This window comes from Diospyros lotus, chromosome 15 (genome assembly GCF_014633365.1).
Source record: "Diospyros lotus cultivar Yz01 chromosome 15, ASM1463336v1, whole genome shotgun sequence".
Taxonomy (NCBI): domain Eukaryota; kingdom Viridiplantae; phylum Streptophyta; class Magnoliopsida; order Ericales; family Ebenaceae; genus Diospyros; species Diospyros lotus.
Window position 1 is genome coordinate 6,002,791 of NC_068352.1, and position 23,002 is coordinate 6,025,792.

The window sequence follows — 23,002 nt, forward strand, 5'->3', positions numbered from 1 at the left end:
TATCAAAGGAAACCAATCTAAGGTTGCCATTGTTTTCACCTGGGAGTGTCACGTGTTCCCTAAATCTTTAAGGTCCATCTCCATCATTGGCTCAACTTGACTCTAATTTGAATCAATTGTTGGCATGGAAAACTTGGTTGATCCAATCTACTTTTTTGGACTCAGTATAATTTCTTTAATATCTTAAAAATCTCTCCAACCAATTAAGAATCTCAGTCCAACGACCAAACTGCACTTTGGATGATATCATTCCACGCTATTTATAAAGAGAAATAAACTTCTAAATGTGTGGACACATTGATAGAAGCCCGCTTTATAGTATTCCACATTTTCCTTACTAATTTGAGTATCGAAGTTATCTCGGGAGATTAAAGTCTCACATTTACAAGTATTTGGTTTGAGACAATCTCAATAATTGATCCAACATCATCAAACTTTTATTTTGTTAATATATATATATATTATAATATGTAATAAAATAAAATAAAAACTATATATAATTGTATCAAAATGAGTATAGACAGATTCTATTCCTCCAACTCAAGCATACTTTAACTAAAATACATACAATAAAATTTGGAGGAATACCCATTCTCGTCACTACGCAACATTGCGTCAAAACAAATGAGGAAAAATATTTTAAGCTTGATTTTGAATTTATCCACCAAAGTATCAAATTTTCGATTTCCTTCTGTTATAAAAAATTAAAGGCCTGTTGGTCTAAGTTAAAAAATTAAAATATTTTAATTTTATACTGTTTAAATAAAGTTAAATTTAATATGATAATAAATTGAAATATGGTATAACTTGAAAATTCAAATCTTATTAATAAAATTTATTTTTATTTTTTAAACTAAATATATAAAATATTTTAAAAACTCAATTTATTGACAGTTACTAATATAATAATATAGTGGTGTAGCAGCATATGTTTTCTAAATAATTAAGTCCACTGAGATGAAATTGTGTACGTATGAATGTTTGAATATATAACTACACTTTAAATCAGAACTTAATACAATTATGTTTTATTTAAGGCACCAGTTTGCTGCTACTATAAATATAATAGTATACATATATACACAGATATTAGCAATACATTAATACTTCTTATTTAGAGTTTTAAATTCATAAAAAATAAAAGTTGAAAAACATTAAGTTCGATTCTTACTGATAACCGTCCTTTTGCCACTTACCTAAAAAAAGTTATAAACATATTAAGTTCGATTCTTATAAATTACCGTACTTTTACCACTTATCTTAAATTATAAACTTTTAGGAATGTCAATGATAAATTTTTCAAATTAATTTAGCTCTCCCCTACAAAATTGGCACGATTTAAACTGTTTCCCCCAACACCCCCATAGCCCTACCCTTTGAAAAACAAGATATAGCAAACAGACTTTAACCGCCCTCTCTCTCTCTCTCTCTCCCTCTCTCCGAATCATAAAACCCTACTTTCCCTCCCTCACTTCCCCATTTTGACATTTACTGCTCCCCTCTTCTCTTCTACTTGTCCGCTATTTCTCAGAAATGACTTCTGCTGCTTTTTTCTTCTGTGCTTGTGTCCATGGCACCCCTCATCGGTTCTGGTTCGTTGGTGGCAACGGAGGCTGGGCGGTACCGCCTGGCAACGGCTCTAACACCTACAATCAGTGGGCTGCAAACAACAGATTTCATGTTGGAGATACAGTCTGGAAGTTTTAATGCTTGAAAGAACACTTACAATTGCATAAATACTTGCAACAGTTGTGAAAGAGAGCTAAGGTTGTTTGTTTCAGATTTCAAGTACCAAACGACTGGGTGCTGGTAGTGAAGAGAGCAGATTATGAGCACTGCAACGCATCCAGCCCCATCTCCAGATCTGGGGATGGAGACACTGTTTTCCAGTTTAGGCACTACGGCTTCTTCTATTTCATCAGCGGCCCAGCCAGGCCACCGCAAGTCAGGCCAGAGACTGATCATCTGGGTGATGGTGCACCCCCTAAGTCCAGCTGCCCCCCAAGGAGGGCGAAGGCAGCGGCAGAGACCACAACTGGGATCCCAACGCCTTTGGACAGCCGGGTCCAGTTCCACCGCCAAGTTGTTCGTCACCCCGCGGGGAAGGGGGGGGGGGGTTGATATTTCCTTCTAACTAACATCAACAGGTTGAAGTTAGTTCTGATTTTCCATGGGTTTTTTCTAGCATTGTTTCTCTAGTATTCTACTCAAATTGATGACTGATAATTTCAATGCCTACTACATTTTTGGTTGTTGCCATGCAAATGGCTCTTGAACTTTCACTTGACAACAATGAAGTCTTCCAGAAAAACATGAACCATTTGAGACCAATTTCAAGCCAAAATGCAATGGCTTCTCAGAAGCCATTGCTATTCCGTGAAGACCTAAAAGCTTAGGTCCTTTGAGTCGCAGCACAGAGTTCTTACCTATTTACTTGCCTGAGCTTCTGCAGGGTACCAAGAATGAATGTTTTCATCATCCCGGAAATGGCCACGGGATAGATCATTAATCAGATTGTTTAGTTTCCCTGACTGGCTTTCGTTTGCAGTACTTGGAGAAGCGGCCATATCATTTTCTTGGGGGGTTCCCACCTGTGCGTTCAATCCTGTCAATTCATTCTTCCACTTGATACCCATAGCCTCCGCCTGATCCGCAAACATGAATTCAGAAACCGGAGAGCTGCAAACCTTTTTATAGAACTTGTAAGTGGCAGCACAAGTATTTCCACCTTCAAGAAGTTTTGAGAGCGGATGCAGAACTGAGATTGGATCATTGCTTCTTTCCAAGGTTTCCTTCAACTGCAGGAAGTCAGAGACTAATTCTGCCTTGCTGAACTGAACAAACACTGCAGTTACATCCAAGTGATAGACCGAGGTTACTGAGTTTGGACCGAAGACTTTAGAGATGCATTCCTTAATCTCCCTCGCCTTTAGTTTGGGCAGGAATCCCCATATCAAAGCAATATTTGAAAAGATAATCTTTGGATGGGAATGTAGGCTGTGGTACAAAGACTCTGCAGTCCGATTACCAGTACTCAGATCAATGATGTCGCCATTTGTCCAACTTAAATAAAGAAGATTCATGTGCTTTTGAAGCTTGTCAGCATTGGCTGAGTTTGTGAAGGGTGAATGGAGATTGAAATCTAAACCAAGATGACTGCAAGTCTGGATGAAAACACATCCTGTCATAAAAGCATCATAGCCAGCTTCATGCTTAGCTCCAGAGTTCCAGTTCGAGGACCTGCAATTCAGATCATTTTTAGTAACAGGAGGAAATCAATGCCCAACATTGCAATTGGATTCTTGAACAAAGTGATGTATTTACTTTGACTTCCAAACTTTATGTAATTACCTAAGTATGTGTTTGAATAAAGGGATTTCAAATGACGACATTTCAAAATTTTCTATTTCTTGTGTCCAAATTCAAGGTGGATTTGGACCCAAATCCAAATGCTCCCAATAATTATATAACCAAACAATAAATATGGAATTTCAAATTCCAAATGACATGGTCAAATGACCCCATCCAAACGCAACCTAAGAGAAGTGCACATCCATAAACAACAACAATAACACACACCAAGTCTTAAATTCAAAAAATGAGATTAGCTACACGAAGTTTAGCTTGGAAATTTTCTTCTCAAATCAACACTCCTACTTTTAAAGGTATTACTCCTCATCACGCAAATAGAGGAGCCCACTAGTCAAATTCAAATTCATACCTAACTTGTATCCATGTTGAGATGTGAGACCAGCAGGCATGTCAATAAAAACGTTTTTATTCACATTTAATTTGCAAATACAAATGCATGCAAATAATAGGGGCTTCATATACCGAAAGAGTAAGTTTCTCTCTAAATAATGCACCAGCTGCTGAACTATTGCCAAAAACAATGGATGCCTATTATCTCCATTAGAATTAAAAGGCCCCCTTTACCATGGCTAGTTCAAACCAAATGATTTTGCTGTCTAATGCAACCAGTAGATAAGCCAACTAAACAACTAATATGATAAATAAACTTTGATAATGAAGTTGGAGAATTCCAATACTAGTAAAGATAAAAGGAGAAGCAAACCTCATGTCATCCACTTGAACTTCCACTCTAACACGTGGTTTCAGATCCAAATGAGATCTTTTGACACTGGAAGCAATTTCAGGATACAATTGTGTGAATGCTCGGGATAGTGATGTGCTGCCCTTCCTCATAGGCCGAATTACACCACTTGTATTCAAGAGAATTTTTGTATCAATGATGTATGGGAAGTACTTGTGAATAGAGGAGGTATATTCTTCAGCAGTCGAAGGAAGAGGCCCTAAAAATTTTCTATGTATGTGCGCAATATCTGAATTGGCATAAAAAAAAAAATATCTATATGATATAATTGATAGCAACGAACTTCTAAGCAAAAGTCAAAGTGCTAGTTTTACCAAGAAAGCAATTGTGACCAACAATCAACTTCTGCTCTGAGGAAAGGAGGTCAATGACATGCCGGAACCCAACTGCAGCTTTGATTTTCATCTCTGCCTGCCTACGAAGCCCCTCCTTGACCTCCTTCTGCACAAAATCATGCTTATGTCAGGAGCAGTAAATATAATGTGAGCTAGTCATGTCACATTCTCATTTATGATTTTATTTTTTAGCCACCTCCACCATTCAGCTCTATGACATAGAAAGCATCTTGTTTTTGAATTGCCATTTTATTAAATATCTCATTTGTTAAACCCCTCATTTCACCAAAACTATTAAGTTCCTGTTTAAGTTCAAAACTTTGAACAGTTTGAATCTTTTTCGTAAAACATGGCAAAGAGAATAATTGTTGGAACGCTCATTGACTAAGACAAGCTATTGTAATTAATAGATTTTCAGTCTAAAGAAAGATGAAAGAATTGTGTAAATAATGAAGCTCTTGTCAGATCAAAATCTTATCACTTACCATAAGTAAGCTCCTGTCAGTTTTGGAATCTATGTAAACAATCAATTGCTGTACAGAGGAAGCTTCATCTTTGGCACAAAGATAAACAAGATCTTGAAAATGTTTTTCTGTCACCTGCATAGTTTCAATGTCACACATCAGCAATGATAAAAATATAGGCAAATATTACAATGTATTTACATGATGTCTTATCCCAGCTATTCAATTAATAGCCATGATGCAAAGAATTACTGAGCAAAAACAAAGTAATACAGTTCTAAGCAGGTTAGAGATAAGATGGAAAAAACCGTTGAAGAGTTAGTCTCCGATACAAATATTATAGATGGTTCCCTGAACCAAATCGAAGAAGAAAGAGATTGCCTCCAATGAATGAAAAACTTGAGGACTAATTCAGTGTCATAAACCTGGTCCCTTGTAAGACAAGAGGAAATGACTTTCAATTACTATCTGCACAAATCTGACAGCAGTTAATGCTGAATGGAAGTACTTACTTTGTAAAGGTTGATCCTCATTACCCCTAATAAATTATGCCCGATTCCCATTTATTCAAATACATAAACCTTAACCTCCCTCCCCCAATCCCCCAATAATATATCATGCCAAAAAATAGAATTGATCAGCTGTTCATAGAATGGAGAGTGATGGTCATCTTCCACCATAATAGGATCTTCCTGCAGCCTTACCTTATATCAGAGATATCTAATTGTAGATCATCTAACCTATTTTTTACTGAATCAGACACCAATAAGTCTTCATCCATACCTTTTGCAATAGCTTAATTCTATAATCCAAAATTGGAGAACATGGAAATAAGAACACTTACATTAAGCAGTGCAGTGGTGGATGACATGGAACCAGGTGTGACAGATAGAGACTGGTCTTAAAGAATTAGTCAAGCTTGTACCATATTACCTTTTGAAACAGCAAAAATAGTCATGGACCACAAAAATCGAAGGCAGGGAGGATAAGGCTGTGGTCTGTAAAGAAGTTGCTAAAATCGTAACCTCTCTGAGTTTAATTTCAAAAAGCTGACTGAATTATACAATGTGGATTCTTGTAGCACTTTGAGCTATCAAGTGCCATCAGTATGGGTCCTTACATGGAATGTGAATGGCTACATGAGTTCTCCCTCCCAGGATTAAGAGTATCTCCGTGATTACTTACAAGCTCATCTCCATAAACTGGACAAAGTTAATAGTACATCGAGACTTATTGATTGGACCAACTTTGGGCACTCACAGCATCATTCAGCTTGATTGTAGGACTTCTCCAATCAAGAACTACCCCCTCAGCATAAGAATGTCATCCCTACAAACTCATTTAACTTATAAAAAATCCTATTCTCACACACAACCAAGATACTCCTGCTGCCCTAATCATCATACAGGCTATCAATGATTCGAACAACCTCCACAAAGGTCTCTAACCAACTGAAGAGAAGGTTTTTCACTATGATTTTTTGAAGAGAAACTAAATGACCTCCCCACTTTTTAGAAAAACTCTAACAAGAAATCTCTTATTGAGATCATTTAAGCCCTTCACATTCCAAGAGATCAAATGCATCATCTAAAAGTTAACAAACCCAAAATAGCCTCGTTCCCAAAACCCTTCAAAGAGCTAGTAGACCCTCTCTTGTAATTCATTCCCAGCACAAGCCTTTTGATTTCCCTCTCTTTATTGAAGCTTTCAAACTAAGACTTTCCCTGATAGGTTGGTTGCTATGAATTGTCCTACTTCCAATTTTCTCAAAAACCTAGCTAAATTTCGTAATTGTTCTTATGACTTTCTTTGAGAGAGACTTAGTAATGGAATGGAATGAAAATGAGTGAATATAAAAGAGTGGAATCAAATGTAAACTTCTCCTTTGTTTGAGAGAATTAAGGGATGGAATGTAATGGAAAATGTTTCTATTTCACTCTTTGTTTGGAAGAATAATGGAAATATATGGAATAGAAGGACGTTAATCATCATACGATTATTATACTCTTTTAATGAAAAGAATGAGATGATAAAATGAAGGTAGATTTGAACTTTAAAAGACCTATTAAGGTTAATGTTGTCAAAACTGTAACATCCCGAAATTAGGAGATAGATAATAATTATTAATACTAGTGTTGAGGTCATTATTAAGAATTTGGAGATTTAAGGCGAAATAGTAATCTATGCTATTTTGAGGAAATAGGTAATAAAGGTAATTAATTATTTTATTTTGAGAGTATTTATGGGAATAATGAAGGAATAAAATAAATTAAATTGGGGATTCCTCGAAAGTTTGGGTCACAAGTGAAATAAAGGATAAAAGATGTGTGGGGCGTGAGTGTCAATTCTGGAAACTTGGGGGCTGTGAAGCAATTTTGGGGAAGAGACGTGAAGTCCCCTTAAAATTTAACCGGAGGCATCTTATATATGAGCGAGCAGCCGACCCAGCCGGTTGCGAGCGCGCGTGCATGTGGCTGGGGCACAGGATCGAGCTGAGGGAGAGGCACGGCCACTGTGCAGAATTTGCTGGATTTTTCCAGCAGTTTGGGGGCGCCATTTCGCACCCTGGCAGCAGCAGCTTTGCTGCGACGTGGCCGCTTCTCGGCCTTTTCTTTTTGTGGCCTTAATGCCACTTGAATTAGCTATAAAAGGGAGAAATCTTGGGCAGCAAGCAGGGGATTTAGAAGATGTAAATTGAAGGCAATTTGGAATGATGCATGAGCCAGCAAAGCGAAATTAAGGGAGAAGAGGGCGCGACCAGCTTCGGGGAAAATGAGAGCTAGGGGATTTTGAAGTTAATTTGCGGTTAGAATAGTTAGGTAAGTGGATAAAATTAGTACAAGCATTGTATGTTTAGATTATAAGTTTTACCCAGCTAAAATACATAGCTTATACGGTTAGATTTAATTAATTTAAGTCACAGTTTTACTAATCGCTATTAAACGTTTTACTTCGCAGCAGAAGTGCAAAAAGGTTAAGAATCGACCGTTTTAAGGCAAGCTCCTAACCCTCTCCTCGTGTTCTCAACTTCCTATAAAAGTCTCCGTAGTTTTTCATATTTTATTCCCTCCCTCACCATGACTCGGTTCTACGCATTAATAATATAAATCCGCATGACAACCATCCTGTGCCTTATATTTTACTAATGGGTTTATTGTTAATGGAATGAGTTAAGCAGTGATGTCTTGGTGTCTTTCATTACGTCTGTCACAAGGCCTTGTATCACTCCGCTTCCTTTGGGAATGATGTCGAACCTGTTGGGGCTAGGTTCTTAAAGGAGTTGACTATGGTTTTGATGGAGCTATGCTAAGGGTCTTGATGAGAAAAGTGTAGTGATTGGTAAAAAGTGTAAGGAGACAGTTTTCTATGTTTGAGTAGATGCGAGAACGAGAATGGTATCATGATGTTTATGTGGTGGTGTACATGAAGAGTTATGGAGAAATGTTATGTGATGCTAAGTCTGAAAGATATAAATCTAATGTTGGCCATGTGTGTCTAAGGGTATGAGGTACAAAGCCTTTGGCTGTCGACCGTGGGTCGTGGCAGTTGATGGCTGGATGTATGGGCGCCAGTTATCGATTGTTATGATAAACGTTGAACGGGCCAGAAGAGTTGGTACTGCCAGATTCTCGTCTTGACTTTGTGCATGTCATGATGTGTGTGCTGCATGAGGGTTGGGTTGCATTCACTGGTGGGACATGCTTTGTGTGTGATGAGATGTGTGAGCATTTGCATAACTTGGTTGGTCTAAGAGCCAACTTGGGTTCTCTAGGTGAGCTGGTGTACTTAGAGCATATCGCATGTGTATATTCTTATGTGGAGCGTAGCATGGCCTAATGTTTGGCTTATGGGGGCCTCGTCATCAAGTTTATGCTGCAAAAGTCATATTTTCTAATTGTTGCATTGCATGGTAAGGATGTGTGGCTGTGTATGATGGGGATGGGTGGCGCCCACCACAGAACGTAGGCCGTAGAAGTGGACCGCGATCGCGGAAGGATATGATGATGTGATGAATGACAGGAAGAGTAAGTTATGAATGTCAGGAAAAGCCGACCAAGGTCAGAAAAATGTGAGTCTTATTGAATGATGATATGGTAGTCTATATTAGGCTGCAACAGATTTGTATGCGGAATTTGAGTGCCAATATGTGTGTTATGTGGGCCCCAAGGACCTTTTATATGCAGTTAATTTTATGTTATGCATTTAAAAAAGTAAAGCATGTATGGATCATGACACGGTGTGTTGTTGCATTAGCATGAATTCCACGGGATGCTATGGGAAGAGTCTTGTCTTTAACATACAGTCTTTCTTTTATGGGCTTGTTGAGTCTTGTGACTCACGTTTACTTTCCATCATTCCCGGTAAGAGTATCCTGAGATCGCAGGTGCGTTCGACAAAGTTGGGTCCAAATCGTCGAGTCGTGATAGCAAATGTAGAGTCCTCCTGAGACTAGGTCCTGGGTGTCATTGTACTTGTGTTAGAGTAATGTTTTATAATTTTAAGATGGATATATGTTATGTAAGCCAGGTGGGCTCACGGTATGAATGTTTATGTAAGAATAACTATGAAATGCTATGTGATTAAAAATGTATGGTTTTAATAAGGGTGGTGTCTGAGTTTTTAGTTTGTGTTATTGTTCTATATCACTCAAGTAATGACCCTCTCATAAATTCTCTATGCTAGCAGGGGCTCCGAGAGGCGGGCCGTTACAAAAACACAAAAGCTCTCCCCATCCATTCTTCCCCAATTTTGGGGGACACAAAGAAGCAGGCCTTTGGATGAACATATATGGAAACACTTTCTATCCATTTCCATTCCATTCTATTGATATTGCATCTTTACAAGGAGGATCCTCTTCCATCCATTTCCATTCCATCAAGTACCATTCTATCTCGCTCTCCCAAAGACACTGTCAAAACCCACTCAGACACCTCACTTTCTAGCGAAGAAAAGAATGAACCTAGGTCCTTCTCCCACCTCTGCACTACTCCCAAGTTCTGGACCAACCACAACTAAGGTAAGGCCAAGGATCATCTAGAACCTACAACTCACCCTGAAAAAGGCCTAAGCACCAATTCCCACTAAGGTTACCTCCCCCAATGAATCACTTGTACCCAATAAGGTTACCCCCCCCCAACCACCAGACTAAAAATTGCTAACTCCAGCTTCCAACAGCAGGCTACATAAGTACCAAGGTTATGCTCGAATTAGTAATTGGGAAAAGAACAACTGTTCCACTATACTCAATTTCAAAGCCGCCTCAGTAGTGAATAGGCACTGGGAAGTCAGAAGTTGATGGGAATTAATAAATGAGGTGTCGGGGAACCACTTACCTAGCACTTATGCTGATTCAGGTGACACTTTACAACAGCCAAGTCCTTTTCTGGAGCAGGAATCTCTTTTTAAGAAGAAGTTCCCTCCAAACGGGAGCCTTCTCTGCCTTCCAAACCAGTGCCAAGCCTAAACAAGAAAAAAGAACCTATGTTTCTGCAAAGAACGCCTTCTCACTGACTGCACAATGTAAAGTGCCAACAACTCTTGCAAAATCAGTATATAGCCCCTTCCTTTCGGCCCTCATTCTACTCTAAAGACCTCACCGTCTGTCTCACTAACCAGCTCTGTAAAAATTTCCTCTGCACTGCAGGATCTTCCTTTCTAATTTTAAAGGCTCATTTGAGCTAGGCATTCATAATAAGGGCTAGAGAATAATCTTTTTTAACTCCAAGAATTTTGGCCTCTTTAAGCCTACTGTATCTTTTAAAATGACCCAAATTTCTATTCTTACTAAGCATTAGAACAGTGTCTTTGGTCACTACAGAACTTGTTTATGTTTAAAAGTGCAGCAAGGACAAGTTTATATTACCAAATAAGGCCAGTCATTTGAACCCAACACTGTCATCTGAACCAATTAGTTGAGAATGAGGATATAACATATAGAATCAGGGTAAGCAACTAATTTATGAAAATGAGAAATCACGAATGCTAAGAGACATGAAAGATCAAAGGACTCTGATACCCTAAGAAGGATAACATGCAATATTTGACAACAAACCAATTTTGAAGACTAGAATTAATCCATTGTAACATGTCATAGTTGCCATTTTGAAATGAGTGTGCATGTGATCCCGTAAACCAATTCTCTTTCTAGAATCGAAGGCATCTCCTTCATGCCTATTGACCCATCACTTTGCTTACACGGAGAATTTATGAATTCCTCAACCTGCTTTTCTCTCTTCTGTATGCTTACCTAACATTATGTTTACAAAATTTATTTCCCTTGTTGTTTTATCAGCTATATGATAGCGAATAAATTGTCTTAACCAGAAAAATATGAGCTTCCTGCCTAATGTTTAGATTCTCTAGCGAGTGCTGTTTTTTTTTTTTTTTTCCAGCCACACTTGTCTTTATCTAAGATCTTGGCAGCCCAAATCCATGTCCATATCATTCAAAACACGGTAATAGATGTCATGTTGGCTACATATATGTCCTACCAAACAACAAATGCCAAAAGAAAACAAGTTGCAGAGTAGTAATACTTACAGTCAAGAGAAAAAATATGATAAACAAGCACAATCATTAAAATTACATAAATATTGTCCAACTACACACAATAGACAGCTAATGCACTAACCATCAATTGTATGGCACATGATTTATACTATTCTAGGTAACACATTTACAAATAAAAAGATAAATAAATAAAAAAGCATTACCAACTGAATCAACCTTAGCTGGTGAGAGGTGAACCCACTCAACAAAATAGCTGGACGCATGTTAAAGAAAATGGTCTGGAACTGCTGGCTGGAGTCATTTATGCTCTCCTGAATTCTATACTCTCCATTCTTGTTCTGTAATAACCCATCACGCCATTCACCTATTCTGTTCCTCAATCTCTCGGTGAAGAAAATATCTGCAATTCTAACAACCAGTGTATCTCTTGCTTCTCCTGAGTTAAACCCTAAATCAAAAGACTCATTATTGTACACAACATCCAAGCGCCTTAATGCTTCATCCTCTTGCCCTCTGGATAAATAAGATATTCCTGAGAATTTCCATAATTGTAAAATCTCACAATGAAAGCACCAAAGGAAGCATAAGGCAAGGAGAAACAAACAATAAATTCAGCTTCTAGTAAAAATAATACGCAGAATTGCTCACTCCATTAAGGACAACCTTAGAAACCAATCTACACAGAACACAGAGTAGACTAGAGAGTATCCAGTTTTGACCCTCTTTGACGTCAATTATTATGTTTAGAAAAATCAAATGGCCCTATACCAATTGTTTTATCCACTAAAAATGATGTTGAAGAATGATAATTGTTTACATTTCAGATGTTAATAAAATTGTCCACGTGAATTACCCTTCACGAATCTCTCCTAAATTAACGACAGGCTGGGAATCCAAGTTCTACCAATTACCGCCAAAACTGGGGTATCCATGTCAGTAATCATTATTTAAGGTAATAATGCAGGTTGAGCACAAGAAACAGAGAGACAAATCAGGTACCTTCCCGGATGCACAGATTGAAATCAAACTGGTATTTAGCCAAGAAGTCAATCGAGGCTGTTTGGCAGAGGAATTCATAAGATGGACTATCAACTGGAATATCTTGCCGAGGAAATAAATAAAAGTTGTGCCTGCCAAGCAGAAGCAGGAAGTTAGATGAGGTGGCTCGACATGGAAACAATAATTAATCAATTCATTCATCTTTTTCTTTCAAACTGAATCTCCTATCAGACTTCACATTAACATAAAGAGAAAAAAAATTAACAAAAAGTTTAATTCCTAATGAAGATATGGCCACAAAATGAGATGATTGATAAACTACAATTCATGTAGCTAGGCTCACCTAATCGGATTAAGGTTTGATATGTTGTTGTTGCTGTTAATTCCTAATGAATCTGCACATCAGTCTCCCTCTCCCAGCAAACAGGTGGTAACATAATTTAGTCAGACATGTTACTTCTCTTTTTGGCTCTCCCTGGGTTTTGCTACCAACAAAACTGGGGATAATTTGGTTCACAAAAGAGAAATTGGGAGACAGGCAAGAAATTCACTAAACAGCTGATAACTTAAAATGAACTCCGTCTATAATTTATCTTCTATTTATTCAGCTGAATGTACAGGTTCAAGTTTTTGTTATTTAATCAGTTTTATTTTCTCCTAAACCAAAAAAAACATATTATTAAACTAAACAAAAGATTATACATGTTAATTTCCCAACCAATCTGTTTCGCCAGATCTCTCATTAAATAAACATCGCACAGTTTATTTATTTGCACTCCCTTCGGTTTACTAGCATAGAAACAACGCACAGAATAACTCGGTTCCCATGAAAAAATGAGGGACAGAAAAATGTAGGCATTCCCTTTTTTCATCATAAAATTTAAAATTCACCACGTCTGTAACATGGAATTATCGGGTGTCTCTTTTTAATGGATAACCAAAAACTTAAATTACTGAATGAGAAAGAGAAAAGGTGAAAGAGAGGAAGAGAAAACTGACGGGTGAGCAACGAAGGAGTGGTTGGAGGCGTCCCAGCGGAAGGGGCAAACGCCGAACTGGACAACGGCGAACTTGTCGGCGGAGTCCTTGACTTTGAGATAGCGAATGTCGAAGCGGTCAAATTCGAAGGACTCCCTCCAGGGGGCGCTGGTGACGCCAGTCATCTCCAGGTCGATCGACACGAAGTCGGCGTCCCTGACGAGGCCCCGGAGGTCGGCGAGCGCCGGCTCGAAGTTCGATTTGGTGACATTCTTAAGAGCGAAAATGGAGGGCGGCGAAGAGCAAATATACCGTGAAGAGGAATTGGCGGCAAATGGAGATTGCTTTAACGGTAGGGTTAGGGTTTCGTAGAGGGCCTTAACGACCCATTGTTTCTTCATCTTCAGCTGTTGGTTGTGTCGGACGAGAAGAAGATGGTAAATACATAGGCCTTTGGGAGGATGACCACTCGCAACGGCGGCGTTTGGCAATGGCTAAATAATTGGTCAAGTTTGTTTAGAGAGTTCTTCCAAAAGACCCTTCGATTCTAAAGCCCAGAGAATGAGAAAGGTTTTGAAGTGTCATGAGCAAAGATTATTGAAGGACAAAAAAAATTCCAAAACTCAAAGTATCATTTTGGACTAATGGGACTTGAAAACTAAATATGTATTGAATATGCGAAATATTTCTGGAAAACATGATTTTCTGGAAACTGATTCTATGAGAATTTATAATTTTTTGGAGACTGTAATTAAGTTCTAGGAGACTGTAACATCTCGAATCTTATCATATAAATTTTCTTTCTTTTGGGAGAGGTCCTGAGTAAAGTGTAAACAAGATAACTCTAATATCTAAAAATCTTTATAAGAGTTTCATAAAAATAATAAAGATTATCTATAAAAATCATAATTCTAGTGGATTTTGGAATACTAGAGATACTTATCACAATGCTTATACTCCTCTATAAATAGATAACCCTCATTTCAAAAAGGAGTACACATCTGATATTGATTTTAATATCGTATTTAAGTATTCAGTGAAGTTTAGTGTTTAACTTAAGTATAAGAATGTTTGTAAGGAAACTGTTATGCGCCCTCTGATTGTTCTTTTTCTTGTAGAGTCTAAAAGAGTTGACAATAATATTTTCAATAAATAAATTTATTATTGTGTTCGAGTAATACCAGATTTAAAGAAAATGCATCCAATGGTGTGGAGCATGGAAAGAAAAAGAATATGGTAAAGATACTCAATTGTGTTTATTGGAGTTATGATAGCCGTCATTATATTTTGTGAAATTTGAATCACTCAGTTGGGTTGTTTTAAATTATATATCGTTTATTGAGAACCACAACTAATGGGTCATATTTTTTGTGAGTTTTTCCAAATTATCTATTGTCATGACCTATTTCGCAAATAATGATGACGTGGAGGTTCACCCTCGTGATATAGCTTCCTTCAACCAACGATCAATTGTCGTTTATGATTTTAAATTGACCTAGTTGGTTTGGTGATGGTTCTATAAGTAGTCAGTAAATCATAAATTTTAAATCCTAAATTGACACAAAATCAATTGACCACTAGGATATCTCTTTCCAATATATTTTTAGACTACATTCTCTTAAGTTATAACTCAAATCAACTAAACTAGCTAAAAGCATTAAATTATGATTTGAGTGACCTGAAAACATGTTAACTTAGTTATGATTTAGAGAATAAGCAAACTACATATTGTGATTTTATTTAAAAAAAAAACACACACACACACACGTGTCACGAACCACCTACCACATACTCTTAGGTTATTACACAATTTAAAATGGGTCTCTTTTTGTTGACCTCAATGGTACAATCCATGCATTTTGACGATAATAAAACAAATCATTTTTTACATTTTGCCAAAACGCATTCTTAGTAAAATTATCTTAATATATTACAAACCTTATTTGATTGAAGGATTATGTTGTATCTAAAATTGTATTCTTAGATTAACAATTAATATTTGGGTTCTTATTATTTGGGTATTTAAGATGATCGACCAAATATGTGACTTTGGTCAACCAATATTGGACCCCCCAAAAAAAAAGTTATCTTTGAAAAATTAAAAAATTCTAAAACTATTGAGTTTGGTTGACCAATTACTTTATTTTGGTTAACCAAATCCAAATAGAATGCTAAGGATACCCTTTTGCACTATGTTAGTTGACCACTTTCTCTATTTTAATCAACCAATGCTTTCTAGACTCTCAAGGTTATATTAGCATCATTTAGTTAACTAAAATCTCAGTTTTGGTCAATCAAATGTGTCCAAAAAGTATTAAACCATTATAACTCTTTGGTTAAGCAAAGACTATTTATTCATTGAATAACTCTTTTGAAAAACATGTTTTTACGAACTATCATTTACACAATGTTTGACATATTACATCTATATTACATTGTTATTAATCCACGATGTTAAATATTAAATTTGTCAAAATTGTTTTTCATTAACTTGTTAGAACGGGAGGTGCTATGGCACACACCAAGAGGGTGGTGAATTGGTTATTTTAAAAATTTTATTGAACTTGAAAAGCTTTTTAACACAAATTGAGGTTTTATGAAATAAAACGTGAAGTATATAAAAGTGACAGATGAAAGTTTACAAAAAATAAATATGTGAACCAAGTGAGGAAAAACGAAATGTTTGGAAAGATAAATAGATCAAAGAGCACAAGCACAAGAAACACAAGGATTTATAGTGGTTCAGTTTAACGCAAGCCTAATCCACTACCTTAGCTCCTCACTAAGGATTTTTGCAAACAATTCACTAAAACCCCCTACTTAAACCAAGTAGATCCTCTAGTCCAAGACTAGGAATTACAACATCTTGCTTATACAAGCAAGCCCTCTAGCACCTAGCTAGGAAATACAAAACCTCCCACTCAAAATGGACCCTCTAGCTACACAAGCTAGGAAGCATAGGAAATATAGAATGTGAGAGAATCTAAGAGATGAATCTCTTAGTTATAATGTCTCTCAAGATTAAACAAGGCTTAAATGGATGTATTAACAATAATAAAACGAAGCCTTGGAGAGAAAAGTATAACAATGAAAGCACAGAACACTGTAAATACAAACGAATATAAAATGTAAGCTCAAATCAATTCGTTCCCGTCCATTAGTCTTCTCTTGATCATCCATGACTTGTATTTATAAGCTTCCCACAAGATTGAAGAGAAATGAAGCCGTTTGTGACCGTTGGAGAATGAGAAACTAGCCATTGGAGATTGAAAAACTAGCCGTTGTAAGTTTTGTGAAACACATAGTCGATAGAGAAAATAGGTTAGTCGACTATTTTATCAAATAAAACTAGCCATATTCGACAGACAAAAAAGCATAGTCGACTATTGCTCAACCAAAACTTCTCATAGTCGACAGATCCTTTTACATAGTCGACAGATCAAAAATTACAAAGAAAATTTTGAAATTCATGAACAAACATAGTCGACAGATGAAATAGTATAGTCGACTATCCTTACACAATAGTCGACAGAGGCCATATATAATCGACAGATTAAATAAGCATAGTCAACTATCCTTATGCATAGTCGACAGCACTAAACAACATAGTCGACTCTTTTCTTAGAAAATCTAGAAACTTAACAGCTAACATATAGAAGCACACTTGATTAATACAAAACATCACCACATATTTACATTTCTTTAGTTTAAGTAAATGTCCTCATTTTATTTAATTTATATTTTACCTTCCATTTACTTTAATACATAAATGTAAATAAGAAAATACTCCCCATTTGGATTCAATAAAAATATCAAAAAAATCAAAATCCATAAGAATAAAAAAGTAGAATTTGGATTTTAGTAGGAACTTAGGATTTTGCAATTTTACCACCTCTAAGATATACACTTTCTATTCCTTGAAAAATTCGTTAAAAATTATTTTATCACTAATGAATGTTAACTATTGAATTACCGGGAGTTAGTTTTCTAAAACTAAAATATTTTCATATATGTCTCCTTATAAGGTGCTCTAACCTTCCAAACTTAGAAAAATATGACTTTAAATTCTCGATACTTGAAATTCATTTGGTTTTCATTCTCACAAAATAATACTTGATATTGAAATTGATTTATGTTGAAAACCACAATCTTGATTCATAACTTAGGAATTAAATAAAATATTATTTTTTATCATCAAAACTAAGTATATAAAAGTAAAACAACATAACTAACTTCATTTTAAGTTAAAAGTCATTTTTTCTACAAAACTGGAACAAAGTTTTCTTACAGATTGAAAATGACTTAAAAAAATTTCAAATTCAAATTGATCGATGATGTTTGTCACCAATAGCTAGAATCCTTAGAAGAAAGAGTATAAAAAACCATCGACCATTGACATTAAAGACTACTTATTTATTTTTTTGTGCATTCAAAACAAAAAGATATTTAAGCCTTCTTAAAGTATCGAAGTGTGAGGCATTGTTGTTGCAAATCCTTTTCCTCCATTTTGATTTAAAAAAGTTGTAAGTCTATTTTGTATTTAACTCACTTGCAGTGGTCTCACTTTGTGGGGGTTCTTATTTGCTTCAAGCGTGATCTTGTTAGCAAAGTAACTTATAACGAGACTTTAGTTTCTGTACAAAATCTAGGATTATTGTCATTCATTTTAGTAGATCCTTCAATTTTTTAACTTGAAAAGATAGAACATATACTTTTAAACTTGAATCTCTATAAAATCTTATGTACTTGTGCTTGATTGTCTTACTACTAATTACTATCCATCCATCAATAAATCACACATTAAATTCAATTCTAAAAATAGAAAATTTGAAATATTTTTTTTTTAAATCTTATAAAATCCAATCCACCGTCGTTCTTGAGTTACTTTTCTAGGCAACAATTTTTATATAATTTTAAAGGGTAAATTCAACTACAAGCCTAAAGTTAAGTAAAAGTACATGTGGTATTTTTGTAACTTGACTAATTGTCCCTAGTCATTATATAATGGTAGTTAAAATTTTAAAAGTGCCCCTATTCATTCTCTCTCTCTCTTATATTTTTCTTTCACTATCTCCTTTTTTTTCTTTTTTATTTTTGGAATTCATCAACTCTTTTCCCTCTCATATATTTTTCTTCTTTGATAAAGGCAATAGCTATAATAATCAAGAATTTTAGAGAAATTTCACATAAAATTCTAGTTCTAATTTAATTAAAACTAGACTCGTCAATATTTTGGTGAATTATTAATTCTCAAAGGGAACCCAAGAGAACTAAAACTTGAATTTATGAAGAAATTTGGCCCAAGTGTAATTTACTAATATTGCATATATTAGCCAATTTTGACAAGTTAGAGGGCTAACTTTAAACTAAAAATTCAACCAAACTAAATCAAATTGGCTCAAACCTAATATTAGGCTTTGTAGATGGGATTAAGATGAACACATGGGACCTAACTTTTTTTAAAACTTGATGGGCACTTTGAAAGATATTATGTTTCGTAGTTGGTTGAAATAGATAATAGATTGGTTGGGTAGCTTATGATTCCGAATAAAATCTTATTTGACTCTAGTTAAAACTAAACAAAAAATAGGTGTTGAAAAGGGCATAATAGAGAACATGACAATACTTTCGGTGTCCATTTTCAACTATCAAATTCAAAAAAAATAGAGCTAAGGGTGTAAATAAATCAATACATCTTGTGAACAGTTTATGAATGAGCTTGGTTTAAGCTCATTTATATTTGCTTATTAAGTAAAAAATTCAAAACTTGTTTAATAAACAAATCAAGCTCTAACAAAAGCTTGTTTAGCTCATTTATGTTTACAAACAAGCTCATTTACTGTCATGAACAAGTTCATTTATAATTCGTTTAAAGTTCATTTAGTAAGACTACATACATATCTTTGAGATGTTTTAGGGTTTATTTTATTTTTGTTATTTCTTTGAAATCTATGATTTTGTTAAATAATATAATTATATGAACTACTCATTAAAAAATTAGTATTTATAGATGATTGCATACTTGTTTATGAATAAACTCGTTTCTTGTTCATGAACATGCTCTATAAGTTCTTGTTTATGAACGAGCTCAATAACTTGTTCATGATATGAGTCAATAATTTTTTGTCCATGAACAAACTTGATAACAAACTCGAATTCAACTCATTTAGCTTAAATGAGTAGAGCCCAAATAGAGCATAGACATAAATATATATATATATATGAGCCGAGCTCAAACGTCTTTAGAAGTAAACGAGCTAAGCTTGAACAAAGCTAAGCTAAGCTCAGCTCAGCTTATCTCGACTCGACTCAACTAGTTTACACCCCTAAATAAAGCTAAAAAGTTATCAGAAAAATTTGTTCGTGACACAACAAAAAATTTGAGTAAGCCACTTTAGACTCAAATTTTGATTAATCAAGCCAAATCGTTTATAATTCTTGCATATGACATAGAGAAAAGCAACTTGGCATTTCTAGAATGGATTTTTGATTAATGACAAAGAAGTTATCAAGGGTTGAAAATGACAAAATTAACTTTGAGTTGAGTAGAAAACACCATCCACTAACTCACTATAACTTTCTAATTCTATGCCAAATCTCTAAATTGAGATTCAAAACCAATTTGGAAGAAAATCGATTCTAATAAGAAAGATTAAAGATGTGTGAAGAATTTGGCTTTGATGTGATTATTACATACGTAAATATGTGGAGAAAAAATAAGAATGCAAGCTTTTAGCTATAAAAAATGGCCTAGCTTTAGTTTTAAGCACACAAGTGACAAAAGTGAGAAGGAGAGAGAGATTGAAATGAAAGAAAAAATAAAGTTTGGTGGCGAACGAGCTTTTTTAGCAAGAATTGCCATGTAATGTTTGGTAGTTTTTGGCTTCAAGCAGTGTTTCACTACAAAAAAGATGATTGATGATGATTGACAACAAAAGGCCATAACCAACAATGGTTATCAGCGGTGAAAGGCAGCGACAAGGGGTTTCGAACAATCAATGACGGTGAACAACTTCATTAGGGAAGAATAAGGGGATCAATAGTAATTTTCAAGAGTCTTAAACTTTGCTAGGTGCCACTCATACCCCTAAAAATTGGGTTATTGCCATGCATGTTCTTTTTATTATACATATGCCTTTCAAATTTGTTCAAATTGCACCAATGCGCTATAATTTAATTTATGCATTTTGAATAATGATGTGAAAATTTATGATTATTATATTAAAAATCATTTTAATGTCATTCATATATATATATATATATAACTGTATCTTTACCCCCAATGACTTGGTGAATAAATAAAAAGGTTCATTATTTATCAAAGGGTGAGGGCACTTAGTGTTATATTACAAACCAAGTTATATTGTGGTGTGTCATGAGAAAAAATATAAAAAAATAAATTAATAAACAGAACAACCATGCTTAACCGGGACAATCCGACGATAAAAGGTTATAAGAGATCTGTGACAAGTGGTCAATATGGTTCATAGGCCGGCAAAGCTGATCGAGAAGGTCTCTGCAAAAGGCACCCCCATAGCCCAGCCATAATGGCTACGAAAGGGTAGCTCCCGCAGCCTGACCAGATGCCTATGTTTTCAAAAAATATATATAAATATATAATTTCTAAGTTCAAGTGTGATTTTCAAAAAAAAAAAAAAAATCTTAATTTTTCAACAATAACATGTTAAGAAAACAAGGTGTTACAATAGCAATGGCTTCATTGTCTTTCTTCTCAAAGTATCAATTTTTAGTTCAACATTAATGATCCCCATGATGTGATCCCAATGATGTAGGTTGTCAAAGGTGAGAATGTGATAAAAAATGTAAAAAGTGAAAATACTTTTTTGTTGTTTATCTTTTAAAAGGTAAATTATAGAAAATATTAAACTTTTAACTTCATTTTAATTTTATAATGAGTTTTTAATTCCTTTAATAATATATCAAATTTTAAATTAATTTTAGGATAAATTTTAACACCATATCCTTGAAGTTTGCCTAAATTACACCAACTACCCTATGTTTTCAAAAATAGCACACACCTTAATTATCATTAATACACAAAGAAAAATAACTATTTTCCACCATATTTAAGATATTTTCTCCCATTTGTGTCATCTCTTTCTTCTCTCTCTCTTCTCTTATCACTTCTTTTTGCACTATCTTTTGTAACCAACGAATGATAATGATTTATCAACCATTGACTTTCTCTCAATCTTTTACCACTTCTTTTTATACTATCTTTCTTGGAACCAACTACCATATTCATTTAATTTTTGGGTTCGAAGTTACAATGGCCTTGATGGCTTCATCCCCACCACATTTTCTTTAAACATTGCCTTGCTAGCTTTTTCATCGTAACTCTTGACACCACCACACCAACTCCAATAATTAGCCTAAGATCAACATTTGCCTTGCTCCGACTTCTATGCTAAGCTCAATTATTGGTATCTCTAAGTAGTTCTTTGCTACTAAAAGATATTCTTTTTCTAAAACTTTAGTTCCTTGAAAGATTTTCGAAACGAAAATCCTAGATTTGGGATTTTGAAGAACCTAGAACCCATATATAGGTTTTGGGTTTTTGGAAGCCAGAAAAATTAAAGAACTTATAAGTGTATTTGGGCTTCAAACAACCTAGATGGCAATGAGTCTTTGCTAGACATCTAGGTTTTAATAGATGGCAACAAGACCTTGTTAGAGATGGCAAAGATGTTGGCAAGTAAATCTACACCACCAAATTTAGATGGGGGAAAATGCTATTTGTATTTTTTAAGCTACATCTTAAACTTACACAATGCAATTAAAATGACAAAAATACCCTCCACTCAAGATGATGAGGTAACGTGAAGCGGTGAGACTCAAAGAATATTTTAATCATTTGCATGCATATATACAACCTAAGGTATAACCCTTAATGTACAAATAACATGATTTCTAGGTGAGAAAGGATAAAAAACACACCACGGATAAATTTCTTTGTTACTCATGTAATTTAGGCAAACCTAAGGGTGTCCTTTACAATTTACCCTTAATCTTAATTTTATAACAAACTTTTATGTTCTTAATAATATACCAGACTTTGAATTTAATTTTAATTATATAATACCATAATCTTTCATTTTGTTGTGCCGTTAAATCCTAAGATGGACAATGACATTGACAGGATTAAATGTAATAGATGACCAAGCTACTATACAAATTGTTCACTGTCTCATACAAAAATAGGCCCTGTTTTGTACTTGAATCCAGGTTTTGCTTCCAGCATATGATATATTATCAATCTAAATGCTGTAAATAAATATCACAAGCTCCTCCACAACTCTGTTTCTCCAGTAATGCCAGAACCCTTCAGTTAAACCGGACAATGTAAAGCATAGTTTCGAAAATGTCGGGGTCGGGCATGCGGACGAGTTTCAATCTCTTCTGGCATAATGTTGCAGCAGCACCTTCAGTGCAAAATACCAAATCAGAAGGCAGGCAGGCCTGTCAAGGGAATGCCGTTATCAAATGAGAAAACGCCAAGTCTGGCTGTGTCGATGCGCAATTTCAGAAGACTGCACAAGGAAAGGACCATTTTTTCAAGCCTGCGAGTCCATGACTCAGAA

General features: G+C 35.2%; 3 protein-coding genes across 3 annotated transcripts in view; 1 reads left to right on the top strand and 2 right to left on the bottom strand.

The window, feature by feature from the left end:
• Positions 1-1,223: 1,223 nt before the first annotated feature.
• On the bottom strand, positions 1,224-13,916 carry LOC127792439 (poly(A)-specific ribonuclease PARN). Its single transcript, XM_052322926.1, has 8 exons — positions 13,422-13,916; positions 12,423-12,553; positions 11,627-11,955; positions 4,935-5,048; positions 4,429-4,555; positions 4,076-4,343; positions 2,427-3,240; positions 1,224-1,660 (listed from the first exon to the last, which is right to left on the bottom strand). The coding sequence occupies exons 1-7, from the start codon at positions 13,799-13,801 to the stop codon at positions 2,427-2,429; spliced, it is 2,163 nt and encodes a 720-aa protein (XP_052178886.1). The 5' UTR covers positions 13,802-13,916; the 3' UTR covers positions 1,224-1,660.
• LOC127792351 (early nodulin-like protein 2) lies at positions 1,534-2,396 on the top strand. The gene is made up of 3 exons (XM_052322818.1): positions 1,534-1,700; positions 1,782-2,085; positions 2,307-2,396. Exons 1-3 carry the CDS (start codon positions 1,534-1,536, stop codon positions 2,394-2,396), a joined length of 561 nt encoding a protein of 186 aa, XP_052178778.1.
• Positions 13,917-22,508: 8,592 nt separating the features above from the next.
• LOC127792056 (uncharacterized) overlaps positions 22,509-23,002 on the bottom strand; it is a 70,246-nt gene continuing 69,752 nt past the window's right edge. Inside the window, exon 18 of the mRNA XM_052322368.1 lies at positions 22,509-22,951. The gene's annotated coding sequence lies outside the window, so the exon portion shown is untranslated. The remainder of the gene's footprint in view (positions 22,952-23,002) is intronic.

Excerpts from the sequence above, each read along its gene's own strand:
- LOC127792351 (XM_052322818.1), top strand. The coding sequence starts at position 1,534 with ATGACTTCTGCTGCTTTTTTCTTCTGTGCTTGTGTCCATGGCACCCCT. Across the intron at positions 1,701-1,781 it reads GTTGGAGATACAGTCTGGAA|ATTTCAAGTACCAAACGACT; the intron begins GTTTTAATGCTT and ends TGTTTGTTTCAG. Across the intron at positions 2,086-2,306 it reads TCCAGTTCCACCGCCAAGTT|AAAAACATGAACCATTTGAG; the intron begins GTTCGTCACCCC and ends GAAGTCTTCCAG.
- LOC127792439 (XM_052322926.1), bottom strand. The coding sequence starts at position 13,801 with ATGAAGAAACAATGGGTCGTTAAGGCCCTCTACGAAACCCTAACCCTA. Across the intron at positions 11,956-12,422 it reads CAATCTGTGCATCCGGGAAG|GAATATCTTATTTATCCAGA; the intron begins GTACCTGATTTG and ends GGAAATTCTCAG. Across the intron at positions 4,556-4,934 it reads CTGACAGGAGCTTACTTATG|AAGGAGGTCAAGGAGGGGCT; the intron begins GTAAGTGATAAG and ends GATTTTGTGCAG.